This window comes from Atractosteus spatula, chromosome 9, assembly GCF_055471065.1.
Source record: "Atractosteus spatula isolate fAtrSpa1 chromosome 9, fAtrSpa1.hap1, whole genome shotgun sequence".
In the NCBI taxonomy this organism is placed as follows: domain Eukaryota; kingdom Metazoa; phylum Chordata; class Actinopteri; order Semionotiformes; family Lepisosteidae; genus Atractosteus; species Atractosteus spatula.
The window spans coordinates 50,205,705-50,225,010 of NC_142714.1; the positions used below are offsets into that span (position 1 = coordinate 50,205,705).

At 47.9% G+C, this 19,306-nt stretch overlaps 1 protein-coding gene across 1 annotated transcript in view; it reads right to left on the reverse strand.

Annotated features, from left to right (window-relative positions):
* Positions 1-19,306, reverse strand: part of gpc3 (glypican 3) — a 113,434-nt gene that overhangs the window by 47,545 nt on the left and 46,583 nt on the right. The window contains exons 3-4 of the mRNA XM_088925087.1: positions 10,811-11,499; positions 823-956 (exon numbers count right to left, since the gene is read on the reverse strand). Coding sequence (XP_088781213.1) covers positions 823-956; positions 10,811-11,499 — 823 coding nt within the window. The remainder of the gene's footprint in view (positions 1-822; positions 957-10,810; positions 11,500-19,306) is intronic.

Genomic DNA, 19,306 nt, shown 5'->3' on the forward strand with positions numbered 1-19,306 from the left:
TCCTAATTTCCATTGAGCCATAATGGTGAGTCCTGATGTACTTAATTCACCAGGGGTCATGAAATGCTTCATTTTTCTATTCATTTCTAATTGACATTTAGCTTTGTACTTTGTGTCGGTTGCAGGAGATCGCTCAGATTCGACGCTTCTTCCTTCCCCCGCTGGACTAAAAGCTGTTCCGATTACGGTGGGAGTGGGAATTCTAGTATTCGATGCGTTATTTTAGGGAAGCAGGTTGGCCTGATCCCGGAGTAAGCGCCGCAGTGCAGCAGGACGCGTTTCCAGCTGGAGTTTGAGCTCCTTACCCACTGGACCCCTGACCTGGCGGTACTGCTGCTGAACATGGGGCTGCACCCACATTCCTCCAGCAGAGCTGAGGGTGTGAGAGAAGCCCACAATCTGAATGGAAGAAGGAACTGAAGGGGGCTCCACGGCGGCGCAGTGGTGAGCATTGCTGCCTCAGCACTGGGGCCCCGGGTTCAATCCCTGGGACGCTGTCTGTGTGGAGTTTGCATGTTCTCCCTGTGTTGCCGTGTGAGAACCCTCTGGGAGCTCCGGTTTCCCTCCACAGTTCAGCGATATGCTGGCGGGTTAATTGGCTTCTGGGAAAAGAGGCCATGGGGTACGTGTGCGTGTGCGTCTGCCCTGCAGTAGACTGGCATCCCGTCCAGGGTGTAACCTGCCTTGCTCCTGTTAGCAGTCAGACTAATAGGGCTTTTGCAGAGGTAACTTTAGGATTTAAGATTTTTAAGGGATCAAACTGGAAACAGTGAGAACGAGAGTGCGGACCATGCTCCTAGCAGGGAGCGAAGCTCAACCTACCTCCTCCGACCTGCCAAGGTTTCCTCGGGGTCAAAGGTTAGGGTCTTCGGTCCCCTGGGGTCCCCAGACGGCCGATGAGGAGGGGGAGCAGAGCGAGTCAGCCGCTGCGAGGAGTGACCGCACATGTTGCTCACCTGCAGAGGGAGGAGAGCGGAGGGAGTTGAGGCGAGGGCAGAGCCAGGAGGTTCCCCACGGAGAGCCAGGCTCCCCGGCAGGGAATCAGCTGCTGCACGCCTGCGGTGCTTAAGACTGCAACCGCTTTGGACGGCCGAAGTTAAATTCTGCTGGGGGAATCTGAAACTCGGTTAATCAAGGTTTCCTTAACAAGCTCCTTGGAGCCAAAAAAGAACCGTACAAGAAGAACTTTTTAAATAAGCCATATTGAAATGATGCACAGTAGGACATAAACCTGTATCTGTAAGATATTGGAGCATACAGCCAGCCATTCTATTCAGGTGTAATAAAAATGCAAATACATGTTAATGTTTAGCTTGTGGTTAATGATTTGCTATTCTAATTTCCCTAGGGATTGATTACAGACTTAAATCTGCCATACTGCTAACAACTAATTGTATTGCTCTCCTAAGTGAATACTGTATTACCATCCCAACTGAATACTGATTAATGGTAATAAAACAAATTGGCTGTGCTCAACATCTTCATTAGGGATTAGGGATTGCTACAGGGTGCAGCTGTACAACAGCAGCCACAGACAGATATCTGTACTCACAAGCTGCCTCTGTGCTCTCTTCTGTTTGTCAGTGTTGATTGCATACCTGAAGTATACATGACCTTGCTTAAATAGATTAATGGAAAACTGACAAAGCATGTTCTTATCGTTACTGTACACCCTTCTTTAAATTCCCATTTTTAAAAAGATAGTACCTTTCTACCACGTATTAAAAGGAAGCAATCCAAAAAGAGGACCAACCTACAGTACCTGTGCGGTCTGCACTCAAATGGGTATTAGCTAGGCTACACTTTGCTACAATAGGATTCCTCATTTTCAGTTTTTAGTTTTTAACCACGTTACGGACATCACAAAGCACTTTCCATACAACGATTCTGTTTCCCAGTTAAAAACACTAAAACTAAAAAAGCTAATTCTGAAACAAGGTCCAAGGTGCTTTCGACCCAACATCACAGCTGCTGTGTGTTTTGTCTCATCAGCCCCTGAAGCAGAATTTCCAAGTGAGGCTGATCACTAATCCCAGAGACCGTTTGACTCTCATGTCAGTGCTGCTATTTCACAATTTAGCCTAGAGTAGGTTTTTAATGGTCATGGGTTTATTTTTGCTAGTAGTTAAACGAGACGGCCAGGCAGACGCTCAAACGGATAGTGACAAAGTATCATCACAAGTTCAACATTTAAAATCATTAGAGGTAATAAAATTCATTCTAAATTTAGAGAATATTAATGATTTTCTCTAAGTAGTTGCAATGACAGCTCATTACCATCTCAAGGAAGTTGAAATAGATAGGAAGTTGGAAGACAAATGCAGAATATGAAGACCTCTAGACATGCACTATTTTAGAAAGATTAAAAAGCTGTTGTTTCCTGAAAAATACTTTATCAATGTATAATTAACATGTTTTTACATATCTTAGATTACCCTTCAGCTAGAAGATTCTGTAACTATATCTCAGCATCCAAAATGCAAATTATTTTTTCAAAATTTGACTATAACTTCCTGTTTGCCAAAAGTACGTTACGTGATATTCTGCAAATGCTTTTAGGTAGTGCTGAACTCAAGAAAAGACACTGCATAGCCCAATACCTGAGTGATTGATTGACAGATAACGGGGAAAACAAGTACAGCATAAAATTTTGTAAACCCCCAGGAAAGTTCATCATACTCCTTTGCATAGTGAAGTTTATTTTAGTATAAGCTCTTTGTTCTGCCCTGAGGGTCCGCTCCAAACCTCTATCTCCCATCTGTGCAGAAGACCGCCACCTCCTCTGCAACATCAGTGTGGCCACATTGCCTCCTCTGCCTCTTAGTGCTAAACAGTGCTAAAAATGCGCTGGGACAAAACTACAGAGTGGAAATATTGTAGCAACACACAGAGACTGAACGGCACCCTGCAGATGCTCTCCCAGGTCCAGCACACCATCGACAAGCTGTCTCCCGGCAGTGTTTCGAACCACAGAGCGATGCAGCCTCCCTCCTGTCTCCTTACCTCCAGGAACTAAGCCAGTCCTGCCTGCTGCTCCCTCCCTTTAGCTGTGACTGGTAGGCACCTCCAGCCCCTTACACTGGGTCACACTGCCACCCTCCTCTGTCCCTCAGCTGCAGTGAGGCTGCTCTGACCTCCCTCTCTCCCTCCCTCCCAGCTTTCATCCAGCAATGTATGGCTATTAAGTTGCATTATACAATGCTTAATGAAATACCCAATTACAATGTATCACCTTGGAGGAAACAAATCACCTGCATGAAAGCAAAAAGATGAGCCCCTCGGCAATGACTCGCTGTCCTAGTCCTTGTGACAGCAGGGAGGGTGAGGGGCTTGAATGAGCAGGAATGGAACGGTAGAGGTTGGCACCACTAGGCTGCTGTTAGCTGTCTGGGGGGGAGCCATGCTGCACTGAGAAACGTCAGCTCCCACCCTAACAATGGCAGCACAAGGTGGCGATTCTTCTGTTGATACCTCATGGGTAGCTGTGATGGAGAACTTGGTGGGTGTTGCCCATCTTAAAAAGCTGACTCATTTTGTTGCAGCAACACAACCCGTTCCTCTGTCATGACTGGGGGGATGGCAGGAAACATTTGAGGAGAGGCACTGCAGAGGAGAGGCTGGGCCTGGGCCTGGGCCTGGGCCTGTGCGTGCCTGTCCACTGCTGTACTTTGGTCCAGTGGCTCCTCCACAGTCAAACCCAGCTATGAAAGGCAACAGTGCTTCCTAGTGGGTTGTCCCATACTGTCGGAGGCCTTGCAGTCCCTGCTGACTTGAAGCTGCAGAAGTTCTACATTTGGTTATGAGGAGGATCCAGACACAACAGCAATGCAGGTATCCCCAGGCAAAGAGATCTAGTGCATTAGTGTTGACCTCTAGTGTAAATGTTCTGTGGTCTAAGTGCAGTGCAAAGCAGTCCCAAGTTTCAGGAGGTGACCAAACTTCTGCAAAAAGATTTCCTTCTTCTTCAGGGTTCATTTTCCATACAGGGCAATAAGGCTTTAATTCAATTTAAAGTCAGTGTTTTTAGAGTACATAAAGATTACCAGTGCATCAATCTTTGTTTTATGGTATTAGCAGTTATTCAAAGCACCGGTATTTATTTACTGCAGTAATAAAATGATTTGCTTTGCAGAGCTTATTTATTTATTTATTTTTATGTATTTATTTACCTACCAAAGAGATGGGTAATAAATCTCTCAGACCGTGCAATTTAATAATCTCCGCAGACGGCAGGCTGTGACAATGCCTCTGATGCATCGCTCAAATCACAGCAGCCGGCTCTGAGTAGGCAGTATTAACAGAAATGTTTACAGTAAGGACTTAACTGCGCTTTTCTCAGTGAAGATTCAAGACGCGACACTGCAGTGAGGTTTACTCCTGTTGCTAGCACTTTATATATATTTTTAAGCGTGCTCTGATCATTGCAAATTTGCATGTTTGAATATACTTTCACAAACGTTTTTGCTGTCATAAGAGGTGATGGTCAGACAGCTATGACAGCTGCAGTCATGGGTATTTAAAGTGCAAATAACCTCCCACAAAATGCAAACCCAGGTGCTATGAATCAACGGCGTGCTGACAGTGACCTGGAACAAGCTTGAGGAGATAGCTATTTTCCATTGAGGAGACAGGCTAGGTCTTTGAGTCACAGGCAGCCAATTTCAGCTGCATTTCCTGTACAGGAGGGTGGTCCTGTTTTCTGGGCATTGATACTAGCAGTAAGAGTGGCTCCAGGGATCAGACACAGATGGCCCTCTGTGGTGCCTCAGCATAACACGCACAGCGTTCGGAGTATCAGACATGGTAAACTACTCACAAATTTGCTCTGCGTTTTAAGTGGCTTGGGCTAAGGCTTCGGCAGTCCCAGAGATAGGGTTACCTGTATGATTAAACAGATCAGGAACAGAGGCGACCAATTACAGCATTGAAGATCTGGTTACACTTTGAGGAAAGATAGAAATCTGTGTGGATGATTAGAGCACTGGGACAGCTCTGCCTATTCCAGCATCAATCCCCTGACAGTGGCAGCTCATTAGGAATTTTTATGCGGGGAAAAACATCTGGCTTGTTTAACCCTGGCGATCTTCGGTGCACTGCAATCAGCATTTTCGGGTTGCGGCACAAAAAAAAAAACAGCTTGTTAAACAACGTAATCATCTTTTCTTTTTTTTTTCCTTCTGCGGGTTGCATAGATTTTGATAACTCTGTTCACCCAAAGGCGCAGATTGCAGTAATATTTTTGCCGCTGGTAAAGACAGTCCTCTGGGAGCGCGTGGTGGAGGGAGAGAGGGGGTTTAGCAGCTGGAGAGACTCCAAACCCCCTTGAGTAGATGTAATCTGCAAGGTACCAGCTCATTAGGAGGGTATTAATCTCACCCAGGGCTGGACAAACAAAATTAACACCAGAGTCAACAGAAAGGCCTGCTCAGTCCGACAGCCATAAAACACACAGGCCTTTATCTCAGGCTCTCAGCCCCTTTGTCTGTAATCAGCACAGCTGAGCAACTACCTTGGAGCACACACACTCCCTCCCATACCCTTCCACACAGTGGACTCCTGAACATGTGCAAGCTCACCCACACGTACGCGGACACGCACAACATGAATGCCATGGAATTCCAGTGCACGCTCCCTGCCATTCAGCTTCAAAGCACTCCCTCTGTTCAAATTACAGGAATCACCCTTATGCTCTTCTGCACTAGCTTAGTTAAAGTAGATCACATTGCATTATATTCCTAGACAAACTGCACATTCAAAGTACATAGTAAATGCTTGCTGCGAATGCATTTAGTTTAATATCTGAGAGCATTAGCGTGTAGCATGGACAAAATGAATGCCAGTACAAACACTAAAAACACTATAAATCCATCGTTTTGTTTTAAATTTGCCTTTCACCGTGTGCTGAAATCTTCAGGAGCTCATTTCATTACTGAGACAAATGCTAAGAGTTAGGATTTGTCCCTTGAGGACTGATATGGACTAACCTCTTTTGGGTCCTTCAGTGTCTAACACGTTGTATATGTGGCAAACTTCAAACAACACACTATAACCTGATACAAGCATAACAAGACAGAGCAGAGAAACTGCAGTGCTCCACGTGGCCTCATGGGTGGCGCTCTTGTGCTTGTCTAATTTTTTCAGTGTCAGATAAGATAATCTGGAAATAAGTTACTTGGTTCTCTGTGATCATTAGTAAAACTTATGCAATTAGTGTGAAAAGGAACATTTTAAAAATCAGAGATATATAGAACTAAAGTCTCCCACATTCATTATGATTGTTTACTATAATTACCTTTTTGCTACTGTTGTGATTTACGAGTACTTCAAGTGGCTTGGCAATGAAATGCAGCTCCTGCTTCTATCTGAATCTAGGGAAATCTCTGTACTGTTCCTCCTACAGTTCTCTTGTTATTTTACAAAAACTGATTCTCCAGTTTGTAGGGATGGTATACTGAACATCTGTGCCAGAAAGATTTCCTGCACGCACACAGTTCTTTATAGAATTTGTGTGAAAAATGGATGGAAGAGGAAAAGCTGAAAAAATAACAACATCAATGCAATTCGTTACATTTTCACCAAGTTACAGGATAGGAATGGAGGATTTCCTCCTGAGAATACACAACGCGTGATTTGAAAAATTCCTAATCTAATGAGACAGTGTCCTCAGATTCGGATGGAGTCAGACAAGCAAATCAAAATATTCTAGGCTGCTTCATCCGGGTGTCCCATAAAAAATCACTACACTGTCATCACCTTTTGACACTAGGAGACACTGCACCATAGGAAAATTCAGACAGTACTGTATATGATATTGTTGTTCTTGGGAATAAAAATGATTGATTTATTTTACATTTTTTTAGGACCTCTTTTGGTCTACCTGCAAATGCTAATACGTTAATAAGGAACAAAGCTCATCTTGACATGGCTGTTTGAGCAAACTCAAAACTGTACTTCATGACTCAGGTGTCTCCTTACTAGCTAGAGAATGTTTCCAACCCCTGTCGTACAATGCAGTTACTTTTCACATCCATCAACGGTTCCTGCAACGCCATCCCAGCCTCACTGCTTGAATCCACATTTAATTGCAGGTAGAGTCTCTGTCCGGGACAGGACGAGGAAAGGATGTATGGTGCTTCCTGTTTGAGTGAGACAGGTGCGCAGCAGGAACCAGTGCTGTAATTAACAGTGCGCATGGTGTGCTGAACTCACCTGCCCCCAGGCAAACAATGACAAGGGAATGTGGGTTCCTGAACACGGGAGGCTGCTCATACAGCAGGAGGAAGGATGAAATCTTATTATCTGAGTGTCTGGGTACAGCACAGGGAAGAAAAAAAAATTATAATAATTCCTGACAAATTGATTTCAACAACAGACACAACCTCTCCGTCTATCATCCTGCGCTTGCTGAGAGAATCATTTCAGCTCACAGTAACACAACTTGCACCCGCAGGCGAAGACCAGGTGGTGCCTTATCTCGGCGACGGGGAAGGAAGAAGGAGTGGGCAGGAGGCAGGAGGCAGGAGGGGGGACTGTGATACTTGTTTCACTTGGTGAAACGTGTCTTTCACCCTCTCCATCACCATCTCCGACCCACACTTGTGGAAGCGAGCAGTGTCAGCCGCTGTGAACTCCGGATCGCTGCGTGCCAAAACCCATCGCTCCTCGCTCATTTGGCTGTTTTACAAACATCGTCGCCTCCAGCCAGGATGCCTGGGGGGGGGGGGTGCGAGTCCGAGAGCGCCGGTGCCACTGTCACCCCGTTGGCCCCCTCTCCCCGCGGCGGGGGAAGGATTTCCCGTGCGCTCTCCCCGCGACACGTGCGCCACATTCATTCGATCCCTCCGGTGGGCCCGGCGAGCGGCTGGCGAGATGTCTGTGGGCCAGCGGTTCGCGGAGAGCAGACCGCAGTTGGCGCCCCCTGCGCCAGGCGGGACCAATCCATGCCCTATCGATCCCTCCATCAATACTGTCCTCCGAGAAGAGCTCCCCGCCAGTCGGGGACACGCTGTGACACAGCTCCTTCCTCGGCCGGCTGGCCCACTCGACACTTCCATGAAAGAAAGACGATCAGACCGTGTGCATGATCAGAGCACTGGGACAGCTCTGTGTGTTCCGGCATCCCACGACGACGACGGCTCATTAGGAATTTTTCATGCAAATTTTTATACATTTGTGCATCAGACTACACGGGGAACACCTAACGCCGTGAGCTCTTTATGGCTTGTTTCTGAAGCACTGTATTGCTCTTGAGTGTGGTTCTTCAGGCGTGGTCTTATCCTCACTTATTCAGTGACCCAAAGAAAGGATGGGCGACGCAGAGAGGGGACGTACACCCACTGAGTCATTCTCCCACTAGGAAAACTCCGGAAGTGTGTGTGGGCAAGAGCGTGCGAGGAAGCCCTGGTCGGCACTGCTGTCCCGTGAGCTGGTGCGGGCAGGTCTTGCAGGCGGAGTGAGAGGTACGGGCCGCCTTGTCAGCCTGCAGTCAGTCCGAACCCCCCCCCCCCTCCCCTCCTCCCCTTGAGGCCACTCTTAAACTCCTTCTCTCTGCTCTGCACAGTAACTGTTAAAAATAGAGCTTCATAAATCATGCAGCATCCCTTAGAGGGAGGGGAGAGAGAAGGGAAAAACACAGTCAGTTTGCAGGATTGGAGCCTGAGACGAACGCAGAAAGGAAAAGTGGTGGAGAGAACGATAGGTGCACACGGACTTTAGGAAGCAAAAATTACCTGGACATATTGGTGATAGGTCTTCCCTCTCACTCTCTTTATATCTGTATAGTATTATTATTTTTTTATGAAAGTTGAAAAACGTGTTCTTTTGTATTAGAAAACACCAGGAGGGAGACAGAGGGGCAGAGGGACATAATTAAGAGCAAGGATCCGATGTAGAAGGCAGGGCAAGAGACAGAGATTAAGAGACCAAGCAAAAACAAAGCAAAAGAGTGAAGCAGATTTACAGCGCCAAGTTCCACAGGGGAACAGCTACAGGATGATAAGGAGAAACAGGAACCTGGAGGGAGAAAACTCTAAGAACATGCTGCTCCGCTGGACGATGTCATGACCAGCTCGGTCCTGAGGCCATCCCTCCTTCACCCAAGAAAAGGCACTATTCAAAACCCCATCCCACTACGTACAGCAGAGGGCTTTTCGGGAAATGTTGCTGGGAAGATCCACTTTTATGACATGAAATGCAAATAAAGGAATTCCTTTTTAGCGAAAGGCTGTCTTTTTGGGTCGGGTAAAGGGGTGTCAGCCCCTGCTCGGTCCTGCTTAGGGCCAGAGCTCGTTGTGAGAAGGGTGGTGTGGCTGGCGCGGTGCGGAGGGGTGGCTCTGTGGCTCAGGATCGACGCCTGTGGCTGGAAGGTTGCCGGTTTGAATCCCGCGGTTGGCAGAGGAAATCCTACCAATAAAGTGATCTCATCTCATCTCATCTCAACAGTGCTACTGCACTACTGCATCTCCCCAGCAGGGTCCGCTGTCACTACATTCTGTCCCCTCCGACCGACACAAATTGGCTGTACAAACGCGTACTGCACAACACCAACACACTAAAATATGACCTTGTTTGTGATCAAACTGGGAATCTGGGGTGAGGCGCTGCGCTGGGGGGACAGGGCAGCTCAACGGGAGGTGTTGCCCAGCAGTGCTCCTTAGTTTATTGCAAGAGGTGCTGCATTCGCACGTTTCCCTCTCAGGCCATTAAACACACACAGCATGAGAGCTTCCCCTTCAGCCACCCCTTGGAAAAGTCCCATTTATTTCTCACTTCCTTTCCGAGGCCTCCTACCAGCGAGACCCTGCCAGACGGCTCTGTGTCATCGCGGAGCGTGTTTCTGTGCGCACAATCTCCTCCTCGGCTTTGGACAGCTTTTGTAGGCCACTTCCTCACCCACAAAACAATGCAAACATGCTTGCGCATCAGACTACACGGGGAACACCTAACGCCGTGAGCTGTTTATGGCTTGTTTCCGAAGCACTGTATTGCTCTTGAGTGTGTTTCTTCAGGCGTGGTCTTATCCTCACTTATTCAGTGACCCAGAGAAAGGATGGGCGACGCAGAGAGGGGACGTACACCCACTGACTCATTCTCCCACTAGGAAAACTCTGGAATTGTAATACTTAATAGGAAAATGTCACTTTTTAAATAAAATAACATTTTTTAGCCAAGTCACAAGACACGTGCGTGCATACATACATACACACACACGTTGGTATACAGATGCACAGACTGGAGATTCCTTGATCAGGAGGGACTGCTGGAATGAAACCTCTGTTTAATCGTTTTCTCAATCAAAGAGTTTCTCTGTGCCCACCAGCACGCCGTGCCAGGAGGTGACGCTAGATAAAAACAACTTAACCTCAAAAGCTCAGAAACCCTTCTGGGTTAAATGAACAAAAAGGACTGACCCAAGTGAGAGGTGGCTCATGTTTCAGAACATGTTCGCCACCTGTAAGGGTAAGTGGGCAAGTTCCGCTACGCTTAAAATAACCTAACCGTTTTTTTTTTCAGTCCACTCTAGAAAGATCCAGAGAAGAATGGGCTATATTTACTGTTATTTAGTAGCTTAAAAAGGCAAATATGCAGGGCGTTTCTGCTGACTCGCCTCTGTTCTGCCAGGGCCAGCATGCAATTTACTCTGCACCAGTCTCGCGCTGCCTGCGTTGTGATTTCCCACACCCTTCTGTCCGCGGCTGCGCTGCGCCGTTACGCGCCCCTTATGCTCTTTTGCGTGTCAAACATTTGAGGTGGGGGGGGTGCCCGTGTGCTGCCGTGTACCACGGACCCTCGGCGGGTGGCGCTCACTCACCAGGGCGGCCAGGTGCAGCCGGTTCCTGTAGCTGTGCAGCACGGCGTCGCGGACCAGGGCGTACAGCTTGAGCAGCACGTTCTCCATGTCGTGGACGCCCCGCATGCTGGCGGCCAGTGCCCCCAGCCCCTCGATGTACTCCTCCCAGTGGGGCTGCACCTCGGCCACGTGGCTCAGGCAGGCCTGCATCACCGCCAGGCAGTAGCCCTGGCACGGCCTGGCCCCCAGCAGGCCCTGGCAGTGCGGGCAGTACCACAGCCTCAGCAGCGAGCGCGCGCAGTCCTTGCCGAACTTGAGGTGGTCGGTGGTGTTGATGACCTCGATGCCCAGGTTGAGCGCCTGCAGGAAGACGCGGGTGGCCAGGAGAGAGCGGGACATCCGGGTCATGATGAGCTTCGGGTAGGGCCCGAACGCCCCGGCGCCCCGGCCCGCCGCCCGCAGGCACTCCTCGGACGCCCCGCCGCCCGCCCCGGGGCTCAGCAGGCGGCGGTAGGCCAGCGGGAAGAGCGCGTCGAAGAAGGAGTTGACCATGTCGTCCACGCTGCCGTCCGAGCCCAGGATGTAGAGCGAGATGTCGGCGAAGAGCTCGGCCACGGGGGCGGCGGCAGCGGCGGCCAGCCCGCGGAACTGCCCGTGGAACATCAGCGCCGTGTAGTTGCGGGCGTGGCGCAGCACCATGTCGAACGCCTCTGCGGGACAGGAAGGGGAAAGAAACGGGACTGGGTGGACACGTCCAAGGCCACATGACGAGACACGCTGGACGGGAATCACAGCATGACGACCCACGCTAGGCCCCAGTTATACAGACCTAGCCTTTCTCCTTTTGTCCACTTCTGACAAGTCTGAACAGCAACCAGGAGTCTTCTCTGCTCTTTAGGGCTACCAAATGACGACAGCTTGAGCCTTTCTTTAAAAAGAGACTGAATACCCATCCATCCATTTTCTAGCTGCTTTGTCTAATTCAGGGGAGCCGGAGCCTATCCTGGCAAGCAACGGGCGCAAGGCAGAGTTCACCCTGGACGGGACACCAGTCCATCGCAGGCTGGACAGAGACATACACAACAGGTCCCAGTCCTACTGGGAGAGGGAGGAGGGAACTCAGCTGAACTGGCAGCCCAGTATGTGATCTCCTGTCACAGCCCGAGGAACAGTGAGCCTGTCTCCCAGCAATGCCCCATATGTTTACAGTATATGTAAATACTTTATGATATGTCCTTGTTGTAAATGCCTGTAATATGTCTGTAGATTTTTTTTTGTTTGCTTTGGCAACACCGATTGTACTCGGACATGCCAACAAAGCATCTCGTAATTGAATTGAACTGACATAGACACACACCCGGGCCAATTTTCCCAGAAGCCAATGAACCCACCAGTATGTCTTTGTCTGTGGACTGTGGACTGTGGACTGTGGACTGTGGACTGTGGAGAGGAACTAAAGCAGCTGGAGGAAACCCGCGTGAACATGGGGAGATCATACAAGCTCCATACAGGGCCCCAGCGCTGTGAGGCAGAAATGCTCACCACTGGGCCTCTGTGCCGCCATCACTTCATACAGTAAATAAAAAAACCCGCATGTTATGCGAAGTATTTTAATAATAGGAAAACGTTATCAACCCAAGAATGGTGTCTTTTTTTCACGTTCTGTCACTACGTTGACTTTAGGAAGTCATATTACTCCTTCGTCACCGTGCGCATTCATGTTTCTGACAAGCAGGCTGCCTGGTTTGAGAGCAGCCGTTTACAAGATGTTTGCTACAGAATTGCATTGGCTTGATTTAGGACCCTCTGAGGAGCACTAAGGCGAGCTGCCTGCACCGTGCGCACATGGATGCTCTCAAACTCCTCTGCTTTACTCCTGGATTTATGACACAGCGCGCTGTGCAGCCTGCATGTGGCTCGGGGTTGAAACGAAGAAATATTTTCGCAGGAACGTTAACCGTTTCAAAGGCAAGGCAGCGCCTTCCAGCAGAAGAACCTGCTCCCGACCATCCAGCATGGCGGTGGTCTCGGTTTGGGGTGGCCTTGCGGTCGCAGGAACTGGACAGCCGCCCACTGTTGACAGAACCACAAATTAAGCAAATTCCAGAGGAGATCTTCCGGCCATCCAATCAACTGAAGCTGCGCTTTAAGTGGCTCGTGCAGCAGGACAGTGATCCTGAACACACAGGCAGACCTCCTGCAGAGGGGCTGCGATGATGACATTGTGCATTGTGCCCGATCGGCCGAGTCAAAGTCCAGACCTGAACCCCACAGGAATGTCATGGCAGGACCTGAAGGGAGGTCCTCCTGCAAGGAAGCCCTCTAATGCCACCACCCTGAAGCGGTTCTGTGAGGAAGAATGTAGCAAGTTTCCCAAAAGCCGATGCAAGAGACTGATAAACAGCTTCAGGAGACAGTTGAAGTCAGCGACCAGTTACTGAATCTAGGGTTCATATACCTATTCACATGATCACTGTTGGATCATTTTGTTAATTACGTCATCTAAATATATCTTACATCTTTGTGTTATATGTTTAATCAGGTTATTTTCTTCTTTATTAAGATATTTTTGAAGATCTAATTTTAGTAATCAATAGCTATCAGCTCATAGGCACTGTCTGAATTAAGCCTCAGGATAAATGGGATATGATGATCTATGATGGTCCGAGACAGCGCCACGGTTCAGCGATAATCTTAGGGGGGTTCACAAATGTTTTCGCAGAACCCCGAAACTGGGCCATCAGAACGGGCCAAACTGAGGTCATACAGCCTAAACACCCATCACAGCAACAGCCAACCCAAAGATAATTACACTTGAAGCCAGAAATGGAATTGCTCACACATATAGATAACCTGATAGACCGGTAAAGATAACATGATGGGTTGGATCTGAGAAGCATCAATCTTAGCGAGCGAACACTGATTGCGGGACAGTAAGACAAATCCCCAGCAAACTAGGAGTTAGATAGCGGGGAATCAGACATATACAATTCTGTGCTGGGTGTGCTGTGTGTTAAACCACGGTATTAAGGTTCTTTCAAGGTAACTAATCCCTGTATTACAGACAGCACTTGCAGGTTGCCAGGGGTTAGTGTTGTTATCGTTGTGTTGTGCGCACGAATGAATAAAAATATAAAAATGCTTCTACACCACAAATCAAACCTTCTTGGGGCCTGTAGCTGACTTTTTAACTGCTTTCAGGGATGCCCCAAATGAGTCTGTCAGCCCTGATATTTTTTGTTTTTAATGGGTCTGTCAAGGAGCCTCTGCAGTCCAGCTTATCATTCAGTGCACACATAATGTACTCAAACACGCAGTTTTTTCAGGCATGTTATTTTCCTCTGGCTGACCCAGGTTTGAGCTTGACAGGAGTCTCAAGTACAGCACGTCCAGCGGTGGATGAGGCCCACATCTGCGGTGAGAGACCAGACAGACGTCGTGTCTCCTATGCCGTGTGTCTGGGCGAGTCCCTGCTCGCTCCGCGACATGATTTGCATTGCGCTCAATACGCAGGCGACGGGCGAAACTTCAGCTGCCAGTCAGCCATGTATGAAGTCTCTACGCAGCTGTGGAGAGTGCAAGGTGAAGAAAGAGTTAAAGGTCTCGAGCAGGGAGTCCCCATTCTGAACCTGGAGTGAGGTGTGGGGACACCACAAATTTCTATGCCTTCTCCAGTCATCATCGTCGTGGGAAGAGGGGTTCAATTGGCCCTCTTAAGGTTCAACAGGCCTTCAGAATCCTGAGACCCACTCAAGTCAAGATCATCAGTGATACCATGGGACACAGGTGGAAATTAGTTCCAGGATTAATGAAGGCAGAAAATCATTCTGCGCAGAGTTACAGGGAGAACCCTCCTTAAGCACCTGTAAAATCCTTAATAAATGAGAAAAGCCAGCACTGCACAAGGTGGAAAAAGAAACCACCCTTAGTTTTTCATCTTTCTTTAAATTCTAAGAATGTCACAGATGATGTATGCAACGTTTTGGCCAAGTTGCGAAGTGCACCTTCACAGTTTGCAGGCTTTGGGTTACTGGCTGACCCGCTCCCTAATCCTCTCTGATCTGCTTCTTAAATTAATTAAAAAAATGAATGCTTCTTAAGCACGCTGCCCCGGTAAAGCAACAGCCTCTGCGTCGGGTCTTAATGAATCACCGAGGAGGCAATTACCGGGGTCGATCCTAGTCAGGAATACATTAGCAGAGGGGCAAGCGATGAGAGGAGCACCTTTTCAGCTCAAAGCTCCTTTCACATGATAAAGTGCTGGAATAATTGCACATGCTTTCCTACGATCCGTTTTTTCTTCCTCCGGTGATTACTGCATGATCGATAAAGGTGATTTATAATTTAAATGAAAACTCGTCCGTCCAAAACATAAGGCTCTGACACAACATTTTTAGAGCGCCCGCTGGAGTGTTGATCTGCTCTTATGAAAAGAGAGAGATAAGAGAACGTTTATTTTAGCCCATCTTGTTCATTTGCTATTTAACAGCTTAATGAAATCAAGACTGGTCCTAGAGACTAATTACTTAATTTCTTGGCCGCTTGCACCACACACCCACTACTCTTCATGTAAAGAAGTGCCTCCTGTTCTCAGTCCTTTGTTTCAATGGTGGGTGGTCCTCCAGAGGGGAGCTGTGGTGGTGGGCCGGGATGCGTGTGACTGGCGATTTCAAAGCAGGGCGTGTAAAAAATAAATCAAATGTAGAGTCTGAAGTTTTATTTTGTAAAATAAATGGAAATGGTAGTATGAGAGGAAAGAGAAAAATGTCAAAGATAAAAATAAAAAAAGAAGAAGAAAACAACAGAACATCAAACAGCGCTTTGGAGCTGGGAGAGATAAGACATTCATTGTGAGCAAGAAACATAAATCTGTGTTCTTTCAGTGAAAACAAACTCAGTGTTCCTGAGTTTGTAACCATTAGGGCTGTTTAATCCTGATTAAGCAGCAGAGGTAAATTCAGCCCCTGAGACGTGATTAAAAACATATTAAAAAATAAAAATGCATTGATGCAAAGCAAAAAAATCATATTCATTTCAATACCGGCATAAATCAAAACAATCTCGAGTCTGAGACACCTCAATGAAGCAAGGCAACAGAGTGCAGATGAAATTAAATCTTATCGACAATGTCTCAAGTAATTCACTGTGACGAAATGTGGAGTGGTGAGGCATGGCCAGAGCAAGGCTCCAGGACGCACTCCTCTGCTGAAAGTAGAGCTAGAAACACAGACGGGCAGAAGGAAAAACGGTTCGCAAACACGGCCGCAAACAGGCCGGGAGACAGCAACACGACCGAAGATACTTAAGCTATTAAGAGGGCCAGGGCTGAACAGCGGGAGCACTGTGTGAGGTCTAACCCGCCGTGTTCTCCAGGCACCTTGGAGAATGGGTGGTGTGTTATCTGTCCTCGGGGTCACTCCAATATTCACAGATGAAGCGCCTTTTATGACCACTCCACCTCTGGTCACCTGTGCCTGCCATCCTTTCCACTGCCGCTCTCCGTTCTGCAAATCACAGTGCAGGGCCGCGCCCTGTAAGTACTCAGAAACATCCTTCGCTGTCTATTGCCCGAGTGAAGCAACGCACTGCCAGCCCCCGGACTGCTGCTGGGACTGTTTCACCTGCTTCCTTTCAACCTCCACTTTCCTGCGCCTTTGTTATCAGGCAGGAGACACAAACACTGCTTTTGCTGCGCTACACGCACAAAACAGAAGTAAATGGATCTCCTGAAGCATATGTAAAACGTAACATTAGCATTACCCTTCACAGCTCTGCTGCAGAAGCCTGACGAGTCTCTGATTTGATTTCCAAGCTGAGTTCCTGCTGTGCAAGCGACACACTTCCTCTTTGATTAATAGCGCACGCGACGCATGGAATACTAAATGAATAAGCTTTTGCAAGAAGAGACTTGTAACAAAACAGCTTCCTGTGCCCCACCAGAAGCATTTAATCCATATACTTTCTAAACTGGTTTGAATTTACACAGATATAAACATGTGTGTTTGGAAGTCCTATGTGGCTGGCCTGGGTGACCTTACACTGCCTTCCCAGAAGAGGTCAGCATGTCAAAAAGACAGCATGAATAAGAAGAGGAGACGAACACTGGAACAGTGAAGCAATGTTGTCTGTATTTCTCAGCAATGCAAGTCAATAGCACCATGTTGTTCTGTCTGCACCGTGTTGCTCAGGAATCATTTTTACTGAAGCTGATTTCTGCTTTTTAAAAAAGGAAAGCTTTGTTACCATGAGCATTGTGACAGTGAATAGATAATGCATCTTCTATATCGTCTATCATCTTCCAGCAGCCATATCACCCTGCAACTCACAACGGGCAACCCACTGAAGCTAAGGAGGTGTGAGCCTGGTCAGTACCTGGATGGGAGACCTCCTGGGAAAAACTAAGGTTGCTGCTGGAAGAGGTGTTAGTGGGGCCAGCAGGGGGTGCTCACCCTGCAGTCCATGTGGGTCCTAATGCCCCAGTATAGTGATGGGGACACTATACTGTAAACAGGCGCTGTCCTTCGGATGAGACGTTAAACCGAGGTCCTGACTCTCTGTGGTCATTAAAAATCCCAGGGCGTTTCTCGAAAAGAGTAGGTGTGTAACCCCAGTGTCCTGCCCAAATTTCCCATTGGCCTTTACCAATCATGGCCTCCTAATAATCCCTGTCTATGAATTGGCTTCATTACTCTGCTCTCCTCCCCACTGAGAGCTGGTGTGTGGGAAGCGTTCTGGCACACAATGGCTGCTGTCACATCATCCAGGTGGGGCTGCACATTGGTGGTGGTGGAAGGGAGTCCCCATTACCTGTAAAGCGCTTTGAGTGGAGTGTCCAGAAAAGTGCTATATAAGTGTAAGCAATTATTATTATTATTATTATTCTATACCTATGCCCTCAAGTCAGCCCAACTCTCTTCAGAGTGAAGAGTGCACCACAAACCAGAGGACACAAGTGGAAACATTTCGGTAGTGCATTTAAAATGAGAAAAGGAGACACTTCTTTATCTAAATGGTTTTGGGAGTATGGAACAAGCTACTGAGCCCATACCCTGCTTTCTTTCTAGAAACAGCTAGACAAGATCCTCGATCAGTTAGCCAGTAGGTACCAAGCAGGCTGGATAGATGAGCTGAATGGCTTCTCTGATTTCTGACCTTTCTTACAATCTTCCTTAAACGCTTCCCTGCTTCATCCTGCTGTTGAAAGTGGTGATTCTCTAGTTTAAGCCGTTTGCCTCTGAACGTTGTCCTTCACTTGGAAATGACCCATGTGTGAACCAGGGGCGTTCAGGAAACCTTGGGGAGATCTCGCAGTCGGGAAGTGAGGATCCTTTGCCCAGCCACACCACTGCCTTCAAGAGCTCTGCATTACACAGGGGTTAAATCGAAATGCTCCCCTAACTCCGATTGTTGTTCTGCTCATCAATGTGAGACACTGAGGAAGCTACCATATGCTCCATAATAGCTATCATCTCATAGGCACTGTCTGAATTAAGCCTCAGGGTAAATGGGATATGATGATCTATGATGGTCTGAGACAGCGCTACGGTTCAGGAGGTATCAGTGATAATTATATTCGGCAAGGTCCTCAGCAGCAGCACTTGCCTGAGTCTGTACTGCAGCAAATGGCCACTGATGGTTCAGGACACAGAGGGAGCATAAAATGGGCAACACACATTAAGGGAAGAGGAAAGCAACTGTTTGGTAACTAGTCTCTGAATCCGCCCCCCCTCCCATCCAAGCCAACCATAAGATCCTTGCTTTTGAGTCGAGGGATCTCCAGGGATGCAAACCAAGGAGCACGGACATAAAGCATCCAATTCCAGAGGACCCATCCCTGATTCTGAAAAATCCATCCTTGGTCCTGTGGAATTCACTCTCTGGGTTCTGGGGAATCCTGGAAGGTCTCAGTCTGCCAGGCCTTACAGGTGATGGTCAGTCAGCGGCTAAAGATCATGTTGATACCGATTCCATTCAGTAATAACAGATTCCATTCAGTAATAAGGATGTTGGCTGAAATGCCAATGAAAAACCCTGTGGCTCTCCAGCCCACCTTCAGCTGGGAGGGAGTGCCTGAGCCGTCAAAAAAGGCCTGACGATATTTTTTATGAAGAGAGGGAAAATGTGGTACCAGGTGACTCGGCCAGCAAAAGCACACGTTCAGGGCAACAGTGTGGAGCGGTGGTTAGGGTTCTGGTTCAAGTCCCAGGTGAGACACTGCTGTTGAACCCTTGAACAAAGTGGTTCACCTGAAGTGCTTCAGTAAAACACCCAGCCGTACGAATGGGTGCAATGGAATGCCGCTATGAAAAAAAGCCATCAGCCAAATTAACGAGCAGTGGATACTTCAGACGCATTTCGCCTTACAACTACATTTTGTCATGTGCTTAGCCTCACGCAGATTGTTCTCATAAAATAACCTCCTGCAAGTTGCTGTGCATAAAAGCGTCAGCCCAGTAAATGAGTAATCAGTAAGCTCTGCGAGTGACTGGTGCCCTGTAGGCTCACGTCTTGGCCATG